The following is a 13640-nucleotide window of genomic DNA, read 5'->3' as shown; positions in this document are numbered from 1 at the left end:
CCTCATTTGGTAGATATTGAAAGTCCTCTTAAAAATTATTTGCAGGCAGCATTGCAAATGTATTGATTTGGCCTCAAATTATGGTAGACCAGAGTATACTAATATTTGCGGTCTAATTGTGTACAGTTTGAAGACAGCATGAAATCAAAATTGACCCGTTTTACTTTCTAAAAACACATTGCTGGTCTTTCGTGAACAATTACACCAGGGGTCAGCAACCTATGGCACGCGTGCCAGCATTGGCACTGGAGGGATAATCACTGGCACACCAGCAACGGCGAGAGGAGTAGACTGTTTTATTCATATGAAATTCCACACATGCATTCCAGTCTACATCTTCATGTAATCCTTCCTCATGATCACGCAGCATGTTCATGAGCTGAATGGGAGGCTAAACAAAAAGTTAAAATGTGACAAGACTGCAGTATACCCAACAGACTCGTGCAGCGCGTGCAAGCCACTCGTGCATCACGAGCCAGCAGTGCTTCATGTTCGGTTAATCACATGAGTAAACGCGCCCGCTTTGCTTCGGTCAGTCTGCACTGGTGACAGCCTACATTCCTTGTTTCTTTTTGCTTTCAAAACAACATGAGATGTAATAAGGAAAACACCACTATTAATCCTTGAGATTTCCAACCCAGCATACAGGTCCTTAAACCATACTAAAAATTACATTAAACGATTAAAAAAGAAAGCATAAACCCACATTGTGGGTTTCAAAATCTTTTCAAGTCTATTCAAAATATAAATTAAACCTGGAAATAAAATTTTGCAGGTGCGATTCACTGAAAAGGGCTAAATAGTTGATCGGCTTGTGATGCGCAGCACGAGTCTTGTCACATTTTAACAGTGTTAAGTCTCCCATTCAGCTGATGAAAATATGCTGCGTGATCATGAGGGAGTATTACATCAAGATGTAGATTGGAATGCAGGTGCGAAAAACGTAATATAAATAAAATATCCTCTCTCACTGTTGTTTGCGTTGCGTTGCTGAGCCGCCTCAACCATTGACCGGGAAAATAAAAAATGGCACTCCATGTTCAAAATGGTTGCTGACCCCTGAATTACACTGTATTCCAAAAAGAATGAAAAATGTTTGCCATTGAAATCTTATATCAAAAAGTAATAATTTGCTCTGCCTCTTGACTTTTCCCATTTCACTGACACCATCAAGCCCTCTTATTTTTCAACCTGTCCACTCCTATCACCTGCCATAGAGACCACTTTTCAGGATACAATCAATTTGCGATTGATTTTTTTCTTATTGATGGTCCTGCTTACTCTATAATCTTAAGGTCTCATGACATATGAGAAAATAGTTTTGAATACTATTTCATATTGTCTTTAAGCAGATCCCCTCACTCATACACAAACACACAATAAAAATAAATAGTATGTGGCACAATGAATCACTTAAGCACCACTTGTAGATAATCAGTGTATCCTTCCATAGCAAAGCTGATGGCTTCATGTTGTTGATAAAGCTTAAAAAGGAATGTTTTTACCTTGTTCAGGACGTTCTACCGGTTCGAGGCGGTCTGGGACAGTTCCCTCCACAACTCTCTCCTGCTGAACCGTATCACTCCCTACGGAGAGAAGATTTACATGACCCTGTCTGCATATTTGGAGGTCGGCCTTCACGCTGTTTATTTGCATGTTTTTATTAACCCATTAAGCATTATGACTTATTCTTTAGAAGTATGTATTATTCACATGCATTTGTGCACTGTAACCTCTTCCTCGCAGCTTGACCACTGCATCCAACCTGCAATTATAACCAAGGACATCTGCATGGTCTTCTACTCCAGAGATGCAAAGATCTCTCCTCCACGCTCACTGAGAAACCTGTTTGGAAGTGGTTACTCAAAGACCCCTGACTGGTAATAAATGAGCTTAATTTTGTCACATTTATTACTGTAAAATAAAAAAATGTTGCGTGAGTGTTGGATCCGTGTAATTTCCTTGAAGTTTCTACAAAAGAGAATCCTCTATTGTGTACTGAATTTAATTTACACGTTTCAAATGCGCCAAAACTGGTTTCTGGTGTTCTCTATTACAGTAATAAAGTAACTGGCATCTATGAGCTAAGCCTGTGCAAGATATCAGACACAGGAAGCCCAGGTAAGCTTTTTCTGCAAAAAAAAACAAACAAAAAAAACAGCGAAACATGCTCCTAGAGAATGCAATTACTTTGGATTCCAATGCCATAGACCTTGCATGGTAATCATAATACAGTTTAAACACGTCATAGACATGTTTTAGGATTTTACATAGTCTCGTTATTTTTGTACGTTACATTTGCAGGTATGCAGCGGCGGAGACGGAAGGTTCTGGATACATCAGTGGCCTATGTGCGTGGAGAGGAGAACCTGGCGGGCTGGAGACCCAGAGGAGACAGTCTGATCCTGGAGCACCAATGGGAGCTTGAAAAACTTGAGCAGTTGCATGAGGTGAAGGTTGACTACTGTCACACATTGGGCTGTCTCACAGAGAACTAGAGATATAAGTGGCCATTATCACTGAATGCTGTTTTTCAATTGTATTTCAATGTAAACATGCTCTAGACAGATGTCTTTGACCATTGCGCCACATCTGGCATGATGTTTAAGAAACTTTCTGTCTTTTCGTTGCGCTGCATCTAGCTTTTTTGCACGAGCGTATTTGTCTAAACAGTCCCAAAGACATTCAGGCATGGCAGCCATGATTTCCAGACCCTGATATCCATCTCTGTGCTTTTTAGGTGGAGAAGACCCGTCACCTGTTGTTGCTTCGTGAGAAGCTTGGTGAGACAGCTCCTCCAAAATCCCTGAGTGATTATTTGTTGCCCAGCCTAAACAGCAGCGGTACTGTCAGCACCTCCACCAGCATCTCCTCCCAGATCTCCTCCACCACCTTTGAGAGCGCCATCACACCCAGTGAGAGCAGCGGGTATGACTCCACAGACATTGAGAGCTTGGTAGACCGCGAGAAGGAGCTGGCCACCAAGGTAGGGATCCTGGAGTTGTTAATAATAGTTGTCAACAAATGAATGTTGGTTAAGTCCTTTCCAGTCATTTGTAAGTGTAGCTAGAGTTTTCAGTGCGATGCAAAATATAGATCTGTAGGTAATAAACCAATCAGGTTTATTAGAAGGGACATGTACGTACCATTCAGTATCTGTAAATTCTTTGCAGTGCCTCCGTCTCCTGACGCACACTTTCAACAGTGAATATAACCAGATGTGCAACAGCATCAGTGACTGCAAGGTAACACCTGGCCTTCAACAATATCAAACAGCAAGTTTTACACCAACTTCTTGTGTTTTGGGACACATGCACCTCAAATGAGCATCAAAAAACAGTTTTTTTTTTCTTCTTTTTGTCTCTCAGTTGTCGGATATATCTCCTATGGGCCGTGATCCATCAGTCACCAGTTTCAGCAGTGCCACTCTCACCCCCTCCTCCACCTGCCCCTCTCTGTCTGACTCTCGGTACAGTTCTGTTTATTACAAGTTTCTACCCTTTTTAAACGGTAAGTTATATAGGTCGACCGATTGTGGATTTTGTCTACCGATAAGGTAGACAAAGGTGGAAAAAACCGATAACCGATTAATCGGCCAACAGTTCTTAAAATCGATTCATTGAATGTTAAAAAAAATGTCTTAGTCCTTCCTTACTGTGATGGGCACAAACATAGAGGCTGCAAGAGTCCAACATGAATAAAATCCCAGATGGGTGTTTGTTGTGCAACCAGAATCTCAATATTAACCAGAAAAAAAATGAAGATTTAACTTGGACTTTTAATTATAAACAAGCACAAAATACACCAGGGACTCTTATTTTGAAATATCTGTGCTTCCAGCCCACACAAACACAAGGGAAACAAAACATGCACTCTTATACTCACCTACAATGTATTAAAATATAAACACTGTTAAAGTAAACATTGTCATATGGGCTAATAAATACTGAATGGGCAGTAATTCATCAACAGTGGATCATCATTCATCAGTTGTCATCAGCGATTGCTTTTCAATTTTCATGTCTATTTTTTATAACATTACACATCAATAATCGTGAATTAGTCCATAAACAGTGATGCTGACAGAGTCTTGGCTCAGTTGCAATGCTCTATATGTAAATTTTCACAAAATTACGCTTTTTGTAGCCTATATATTCACCAGATGAAGGGATTTGGCCACAGAGGAATAACAAAAAAAACGTATTGGCACTGATTAATCAGTAAAACCAATATATCTGTTGACCACTAGTAAGTTCAGTGTACAGATTTCTAAAGGTTAAACTTCCTAAAAACATGTGAATTTTCCAGGACCCCTGAAGCCAACTCTCGTGCCACCAGCCCCTCGTGCTCTGATTATGAGAATTTCCCCATGGTGCCCTTCCTGGAGACATCCTACCTGGCACGTGCTGGCAAACACGAGTTCCTCAACCTTCTGCCTGATATTGAGGAGATGAGACCTGGGTAAGAGATTTGATAAAAACAAATAAGTGGAATGGGCCTCATTCATGAAACATTTATAAATCCTTTTCATAAAGTGTTGCATTGAATTGAATGACAATTTACATAAGACTTGTTTTACAAATAATTTACACACAAATTCAACATGTTTTTAATGAATGAGGCCTAATGTATCACCTAATGTGTCAGAAGGTTGCTGGTTTTATTCTCGCAAAGAGCAAGGCATGACAAAGGTACAGAAGTTCACCTTTTACTATACTCTGTGGCAGCAGTCAGCAACCTATACTTGCACGCCGAGGGGTAATCACTGGGACACGAGCAACAGCTAGAGAGGAGTAGGCTATTTTATTTATATAAAGACCCTCGCATCTGCATGCCAATCTACCTCTGGATTTAATGAGACTTGTGTCTCTGCAGAACAAAAATGGGCGTTTTCCAATCATTGGCTGTTTTCAAACCGGGATGGGCATTTTTCATCCACTTTACACAATTTGCCTATTACATTGAGATTCCCTAATTTCATTGGATAGTTCAGAAATGCCCAATCTGATTTGCGACACCCACTGATTACTACATTGAGATTCCCTACTTTCATTAGATAGTTGAAAAACATCCATCCCGGTTTGAAAGCGCCTACAGATTGGGTAAAGGACATTATTGTTCCACAGAGACCTATACTTCGATTTAATCCTTCCTCGTGATCACGCAGCATGTTTTCATGAGCTGAATGGGAAGCTAAACACTATTTAAGTGTGACGAGACTGTAGTCAGCAGTCGAGCACAGTGCGTGCAAGCCATTTGGGCATCACATGCCGTCAGCACAGATAAATTCAGGCAGGGCTTCACTTTTGTTGAACCACTTGAGTAAATTCTGATGACTGCCTACATTTTTGTGTTTTATCTGTTGCTTTTTGCTTTCAGACCAACGCATGATGTAAATAAGAAGACCCCACTAGATTTTCAACCCAGCATGTACGCTCCTTATACCATAGTGACAGTGACTCTCAGAACAAAAATTAAAGATGAAAAAAGTATAATTAAACACAGATTGTGGGGTTCAAAATTCTGAGTCTGATTTAAAATAGAAATTAAACCTACAAATAAAGTTTCAGGATTTGGACAAATTTAATTTATTTATTTTTACATTTATTTTAAAAAATATTTAAAATTCCACACTATTTCTTGGTGACTAATCAGATTGTTTCATTAATTCCTAATCAATTTGTGACATTAACTGTGTTAACTTATTTTGTACAAATGGTCAGGTTTTCTTGCTTCCAATTCCCAGTGTGCTTTTAAGTCCTCATGGTTGCGTAGTGATTCGCCTCAATCCGGGTGGCGGAGGACGAATCCCAGTTGCCTCCGCGTCTGAGATAGTCAACCCACGCATCTTATCACGTGGCTTGTTGAGCGCGTTGCCACGGAGACATAGGGCGTGTGGAGGCTTCACGCCATCCACCGCGGCAACCACGCTCAACTCACCACGTGCCCCACTAAGAACGAACCACATTATAGCGATCACGAGGAGAATACCCCATGTGACTCTACCCTCCCTAGCAACCGGGCCAATTTAGTTGCTTAGGAGACCTGGCTGGAGTCACTCAGCATGCCCTGGGATGCGAACTAGCGAACTCCAGGGGTGGTAGCCAGCGTCTTTACCACTGAGCTACCCAGGCCAGTTCGTGTTAACATTTTCTTGAATGAGGCAGCAGAGGGAGGATATGGCCTTTGTATGGAAATATGCTGGTCTGACCTGCCCTGTAATGTCTCTTCACACAGATCTGTGGTGTCAAAGAAGGGATTTCTCAGTTTCATGGAGCCCCGCTCTAACTCCTGGGTAAAGCACTTTGTGGTGGTACGTCGGCCATATGTGTTCATCTACAACAATGATAAGGATGCAGTAGAGAGGGGTGTACTGAATTTATCCACTGCTCAGGTGGAATACAGTGAAGACCAGCAGGATATGCTTAAGGTAAAACCTTATTCATTTTGTGGAAATCAGCTGTAAGGTTATGTTAACATGCCATGTGATAAATCTCACCGCTTTGTTTCTAATGTAGCTGATTGTTGCTGTTTATTGTCTTCCAGACACCCAATACATTTGTTGTGTGCACCAAGCACAGAGGAATTCTCCTCCAGGCCAACAACGACAAAGACATGAACGACTGGCTGTATGCCTTTAACCCACTACTTGCAGGAACAATAAGGTACACATCCTAACTTTTGCACCCCCAATGATTTTGGGCCTCTTCAGGGTTCCCATGGTCATGGGAATCTGGAAATTTAATCTGGAATTTTTTAATTGTGATTTCCAAGTCTAAAAAAGTCATGGAAATTTAGAAAATCACAGAAATTGGTTTTTGTGTGCAATCTCTATAAAATGTTTTTAAAAATCCTTACTGGACTTAACTTACTAATAATTACTGGAAAAGTCATGTAACTTCATTGGCCAATTGTTTGGGAACCCTGCTTTTTACAGTCACCTATGGTTCATTGTGTAGTCTGGAACAAGTGTTTTTTCCCCCCTGAAATGGGTGCTCTATTGTCAAACCTTTAACTTGTAAACATACTGCAGTGGTTTATCAAACACTTTTTCTTCTCCTACAGGTCCAAGTTGGCAAGGAGACGGTCCGGTCTGATGAAGAACTGAATGAGAGCACATATGTGCAGAGATAGTGCTCAAATTTCTATCTACCTTTACAATGTACCAAGTGTGTTAACACTTCTAAATCTTTATGATTCTTGACGGTTTCTCTTGTATGTAGACCTGTGGCTCTGTTCTCTTCTCCAGCAAAAGAACTTTAAGTTCCTGCACACCAACTCTCCCCTTCCTCACCCTCTCTATTTGTCTCCTGACCCTTTGTGTTATTGATTGGATTTATTCAGTCTTAATTTTGTTCTTGGTCACAACTGAACCTCTGTCAAGTAGCATGTTGTAATAGTCTATTTGTGTGTGCACGAATCTTCAGAGCAGGTTCTTCTTTCTCTTGAGTTGCTATTGTCTGTAAAGATCATCCTCACCAGTGTTGTCCACCAGGAACATCTTGCCCATATGGCCAACAACAGCCATAACCCTCTGGAGAAAGTTGGTTTGCTAAAAAAAATCCTCTAAAAATACATGGTAAAGTAAAAATAAATAATAATATTATTAAAAACACAAAATCAACTTTCTCTGATAAAAGACATACAACATATTAACAAATAGCTATTTTGCTCCAGATACTGCTAAAATAAAAAAAAAACATGTTGGTGTCTCAACAAGGTTTAAATAAAAAAAAAGAAAAATTGAATTTTAGATGGACCAAAGCACTGAAGATGCTTAATTTTGATGAAAGACAAATGTTACCCTTAAATGAATGTTATGCAGTATTGGCTTTATGAATTTGTTGAATCAGCCCAAGCCATTATGGTTAAGACACAGATCATGTACATATGCCAGTTTACCTATAGGCCCAGAACGGTACCATGCCACAGTGTATTTGCTTGGCAAAAATTCCGTATATCAAGGACATAAAATATACCATTAGCAAACTATGTAACAATAAAAGATGGTAATGATATCTCACATATCACTTTTTCCATAGTATTCAGCTCAAATGATTCCTTCAGTAAATTAGGGGAAAAAATGGTACAAAAAATTAGACACAGACCACCTAACTGAATGGAAATCCATTTTGTGCATAACTTGCGGGATTACTGTGCTTTATGCAACTCATGAAGAGACGTGACATGACTGTATTACTAAAGTTAGCCGTTTACAGCAAGTTTTAGCAAGGAAGATCAGATGGCCAAAGGTTATGCCTCATTGGAAGGCCATATATTTGAGTGAGATTTAATTGGTTAAATTATTGATTGAATTATATTTTTGGCTCTTGCCAGATAAATCTCTCCATTCTGTTTTATACCTCAGCCAGCATTTTTCCCTAGAGAATGAGCAGGATTTAAGCATCTGTTAGTGAATTTTAATATTATTGAACATTTATCATGTACCACTTTACTGTACTGATTATCTTAACTTATTTTAACAACATATGATCAGTGTTTTACATTATCTGAAGAGCAAATGCAACATACACAATGGAAGTTTGTGAGAGAAGGGCCTTTCCTCCTTTTTCCTCCTATTCTTCTCTACTTATTTGAACAGACCATGTTTGACCTCTAAAACAGATTTTTGTTTCATTACTGTCAGTGGAAAATGGTTTTGGAAAGAATTAGCATTGGACAGGCCATATATGCAGGTCACTGCAGTGAGGGGAAAAGGGATGCTATGTGTTCAGCTTTTTTATTGCTGTTAGGAAAATCTTTGCTCTGTTTAAAACATGCAGTCAAGATACAAGTGCTGAAATACCAGTGTTTCAGTCTGCTAGGGAAGTTGAATTGATATTTACAGAGAGCGATTTTGGTAGGGCATGTAATAGGACTCTGGCCAAACAACCATGAAGAAGTACTGTCCACCAGATTCTCGCAGGAAGTGGTATAGTTTCACTGTGCTTTGCAGACTGATCACTGTAATTTCTTATGAAGTCAGTATTCTTGCTGCTTTTAGATCGATCAAAGAGCATTTTCACAGGGGACACATGAAAATGGTTCAGAATATCCTGCTCTTCGGTCAGGAAGCCTGTAGAGGTCCTCTGAGCTGTTGGATTGTTACAGCATCTGTGAAAATGTCCAAATTGAAAACATTTTCAGATACGGCACATAAAGTGCATGAGAAACATTTACTAACCTTCACTGACGATTACTGGAGGTTAGCATTTATCAAAGTGAATTTATGGCAAATATGAGCTTAATATTGTGAATTTTTGCCAGGGCAAAGATTTTCTGCATTTTTTACCATCTTTGAGAGTGGCTTGGTTACTAATGTAAAGTCGTAGATATTCATAATGAATTTAATTAACTGTATTTATTGTTTTGCAATGTATATATTAGTTTGCAGCTCTTTGCACATAATGTGTTTATACAACTAACAGAACAAATAAAGCTTGAACTAATGTTTTTGTTGTTTTCTCAAATGCAAACCAAATGGGTTTAGGTTTTGGTGTTTTACTCATTGAAGTGGACTTTGAATGTACTTGAATTCAAAATGCATGAATTATCAGACAAAAGATATTTCTTGAAATAGGAATTTAATTTGACCATGTTACAAGGGCACTTTCTCACATTTAATCTTAAAAATATTATAGATATTGAGTGCGGAGTTATGTTGAGGCATGTTCTATTTAATTTCTAACATCAGGGAATATATTTTGTAGAGGTATTTCAAAATGATATATTGCATATTTTCTGACTGATGGTTACCTCCTTGTTTTTGTGTTGAGTCATTATGCATTTACCCATGCTGCGTTTGAAACAAACCTGGCAGTACTATATCACCCCCCATTTCATCCGAGGCCTAATGTTTCCAAATGAACATCCCCATTCGTTATAGTAAAACAACAGAAATATCTAAACCGAGGCATTAACACTGTACATTATTTGTCAGATTGGCTTAATTTTCATAATTATTTTGTAAATATTACATGTTGTATGGAACTTGGATTAAAATGTAAATATGTCTCCTGTATTTGTAATAATTATAATCCATTTGCTGTATAGCCTAGACATGTAATGCATATATCTTAATTCTGTGTATGGTAATCTTGCACCATTGACCTGTTCACTGAATGAGGTAAAAATAAAATTACAGCCATTGCATTAGACGAAGAAAGGAACATTTGTCTTCAAGTGAATCATTAAAATACAGGGATGTAAAAAGTACAAATGAATGATACTTTGTCCTAACTATTGTTACTCTCAAATTTTTACTTGAGTAAATGAGAGCTTCTAGCTAAAATAGACTCAAATAAAAGTAAAAGCTTTTCTCATTGAAATAACATGGTTGCACAAACTTTGTAAACCAACCTGTTTTGTTGATTTTCACAATGTTAAATTATTTAATTTACTCAAAAAGACACCTGAATAAAACATAATTTGTCCTGGTACACACTGGATGTTTAATTAACCAATATCCTGAAATCTGTTTCCTTAAATTGTTTAAATTTAATTAATCAGCAACTGATTTTATACAGTAGTAGTTTAATGCTGTGTTAGAAGGTGAATTACATAAAAACACTATTATAAATTCCTTATACTGTGCATACATACTGTGCCCTAAAGTCTCAGAGTTTTGACCAATGACAGCATCGTTTCTTCTAATGTGGCAAGCGTTTTTAACATTTATTTCTTAACTTATTCCTAAAATTATTTTTATTTTTTTAAATTGTTACTAGAACTTAGTTTATTAGTTGGTAAGTATTCAGATAGTTGCTAGTATCTTTTTTCCATTTTTACCAGGAACTATTCATTAACTTCCTGAGTTGTTGACCTGTTGTTTTGTCACATGACTTGGTGTGCTGAAAGTTTAACCCTTTAATGACAGCCTAGAGTCTCCTGAACTGAAATCAGTTTTTTTTTTTTTTTAAATTAAGCATAGCCTATAGTGAAGCCAAAACGTAATGTCCATGCATGTGGATGTGGGGTCTCATGAGGTTGAAGACCCGTTAAGTGCCTTGACAATGAAGTTTTCTTTGGTCTGTTGACATATTCCCTACTGAAACATGAAGTTGGAGGCGGGACAAGTCGAACTGTCATGCCTCTTAAAAACTGGCAATAGGCTTTAGTTTATAAAGACACACACACTTTCCAGACTGCTTTTCCACTGATTTAAGAACCGAATGATGAAATAACTGACCACGTTATTACATAACCAGCCAACCAACAAACAAAGGCATTGCTGTTTTTGCTTACAACAAGGTTGGAGCTGTTGTGCAAGTCAAATACAGATGAATTAAAAACAAGTGAGTGTCAAGTAAAATGTCACAATATGTCTGTTTTGAATCATAACACACTTAAACATAAAGAATAAAGAACTCTTACTCACACTTACATCCCAAGAAACCTCAGAAAAACATTAAACATGAATAAACTCCATCCACTCTCCTCGCATCTAGCTCCCCCGCTGGCACGTTCAATTTGGAAGAGATCACCTCTATGCCCTATTCCGTTCAAAGACAATTACCCTCTACTCTGAGAGGGCTGAAAGGTGATCACGGTCATTCAGAACTCACTTTTTAAGTGATTCTAATTGGAAATTCAGTTTGAAACGATCCTACAGCATCAATTTTGCTCCCTATGAAGTGCCCTGCGAAGGCATCATCAGCCCAGGTGAGAACACAGACATATGCACTGAACAGTAGGGGGATGTGGAGCGTTTTTGTTCTAGATAGTATTTGATAGGTCAAAGTTTCTCAGGCTCTATGGCCACATATACGCTGCACCTAAATACAGTTGTAAGTTCACCTTTGAGTGTTTAATCCTCTTCTGTACACACACAGTTTGGTCATTTACGTGAGTGATAACCGCATTCTACAACTGTATTAACACCTGAAAAATTCAGGTAATGACAACCGCATTTTCAAAAATTCCACGCAGAGTAACAACTAGTTGTTAATTACGTGATCAGTAGCATGTGTGAGATAGTCTTCTCCTGGTGTATCTCACATACTGGTGTGTCTTCAATCATATATTCCAGTCTCTCTCTCCACTGTAGTTTCTCTCAGCCCTGCGGTCTCGGGGTGAACCTGCACACTGTTTAACAAATAACAACAGCCGTTTAGACGAGTATGATACCATATGATAATACATCTCTGGTGGATAATCTCCTTGCTTAAAAATAGTGAACACAAAACAGTGCAAACTTGTGGCATTAACATATACATTTACATTTATTCATTTGGCAGACGCTTTTATCCAAAGCGACTTACAAAAGAGGAATAATACGTCATAAGTGATTCATCTTAAGGATACAGTGGTACGAAAAGTGCTGCATTACAAAGTTTCACTAGCATCAGAATAGTATTATTATAGGCTGATTAGAGTGCAACAGGAGTATATATAATTTTTTATTTTATTAGATTTTTTATGAGTGAATGGTTAAGTGCTCATTTATGTTCCTTGTTCACAGCTGCAAGCAGGGGCGGGTTTACGATTTCTGAGGCCCCAAGCAACCGACCAAACCGGGGCCCCGTTTCGAAAATGTTACTTAAAAAAATTACATAAAATTGATTTTAAATCATAATTTTAAATTCATCCTATCAGCCGTTGTAGCCAAGTACATTCAAAATGTTTAATGAAATAAAATTCTAGTTCAAGATAATTAATGCATTTTTTCCAGTTTTTTCGACAATACAGTGATAAAAAAGCTATATTTACCTACATATACGCTACCGTTCAAAAGTTTGGGGTCACTTGCCTGAAAAGTTTCTCATGATCTTAAAAACTTTTTGATCTGAAGATGTATGCTTAAATGTTTGAAAATAGTTTTCTAGACAAAAATATAATTGTGTCACCATATTAATTTATTTCATTATAAAAATAAAATAAAATGTAATTTAAAAAAAAAAAGGTTTTGAAATGGATGACTTTGAATAATTAAGAAAAGCAGCCAATAAGTGCCCAACATAGATGGGAACTCCTTCAGTACTGTTTAAAAAGCATCCCAGGGTGATACCTCAAGAAGTTGTTTGAGAAAATGTCAAGAGTACATTTCTGCAAATTTTAGGCAAAGAGTGACTACTTTGAAGATGCTAAAATATAACACAGTTTTGATTTATTTTGGATTTTTAGTCACAACATAATTCCCATAGTTCCATTTTTATTATACCATAGTTTTAATGACTTTACTATTATTCTAAAATGTGAAAAAAAAAAAAAAAAAAAGAATGAGTAAGTGACCCTAAACTTTTGAACGGTAGTGTATATTTTTACAAAACACCTTTTTTTATGAACAGGATGTGCAAAACCTACTACTTCACTCACTAACATTTTGGAATTCAGTTGTTATTTATTATTATTATTGCAACCTAAAAATTATTAATAGTTGTCCAGTTTTTCATTCTAATACAGAATGATACAGTATTATTATTATTACTTTGATGATTTGTTGTATACAATAGTAATATATTTCTGTCTTATTTACTTTACTTTCACCTGGATCTTATATTCTGATACTGCAGTGTATTGGTTATCATGTTGCAAAAGGCTGTATTTTATGTAAGCATTGTAGGCAACATTCATAACAGTAACCAGCCACAGTAAACATACAAGTCACGGCAGCCCCTCAGCACACTAGAGCAGAAGAAAAA

The 13640-nt window shown here is 37.6% G+C and overlaps 1 protein-coding gene across 4 annotated transcripts in view; it reads left to right on the top strand.

Moving 5' to 3' along the window:
* Positions 1-10169, top strand: part of LOC127418722 (kinesin-like protein KIF1B) — a 116346-nt gene extending 106177 nt beyond the window's left edge. For all 4 annotated transcript variants that reach the window (XM_051659454.1, XM_051659452.1, XM_051659453.1 and 1 more), the window contains 11 exons: positions 1515-1629; positions 1747-1880; positions 2060-2121; positions 2305-2450; positions 2741-2986; positions 3174-3245; positions 3369-3469; positions 4309-4461; positions 6238-6430; positions 6547-6665; positions 7066-10169. In XM_051659454.1, the coding sequence (XP_051515414.1) occupies positions 1515-1629; positions 1747-1880; positions 2060-2121; positions 2305-2450; positions 2741-2986; positions 3174-3245; positions 3369-3469; positions 4309-4461; positions 6238-6430; positions 6547-6665; positions 7066-7108 (1384 nt within the window). In that variant the 3' untranslated portion in view covers positions 7109-10169. The remainder of the gene's footprint in view (positions 1-1514; positions 1630-1746; positions 1881-2059; positions 2122-2304; positions 2451-2740; positions 2987-3173; positions 3246-3368; positions 3470-4308; positions 4462-6237; positions 6431-6546; positions 6666-7065) is intronic.
* Positions 10170-13640: the final 3471 nt, after the last annotated feature.

Source organism: Myxocyprinus asiaticus, chromosome 28 (genome assembly GCF_019703515.2).
Source record: "Myxocyprinus asiaticus isolate MX2 ecotype Aquarium Trade chromosome 28, UBuf_Myxa_2, whole genome shotgun sequence".
Lineage (NCBI taxonomy): Eukaryota > Metazoa > Chordata > Actinopteri > Cypriniformes > Catostomidae > Myxocyprinus > Myxocyprinus asiaticus.
This window is presented reverse-complemented; position numbering and strand designations above follow the sequence as displayed.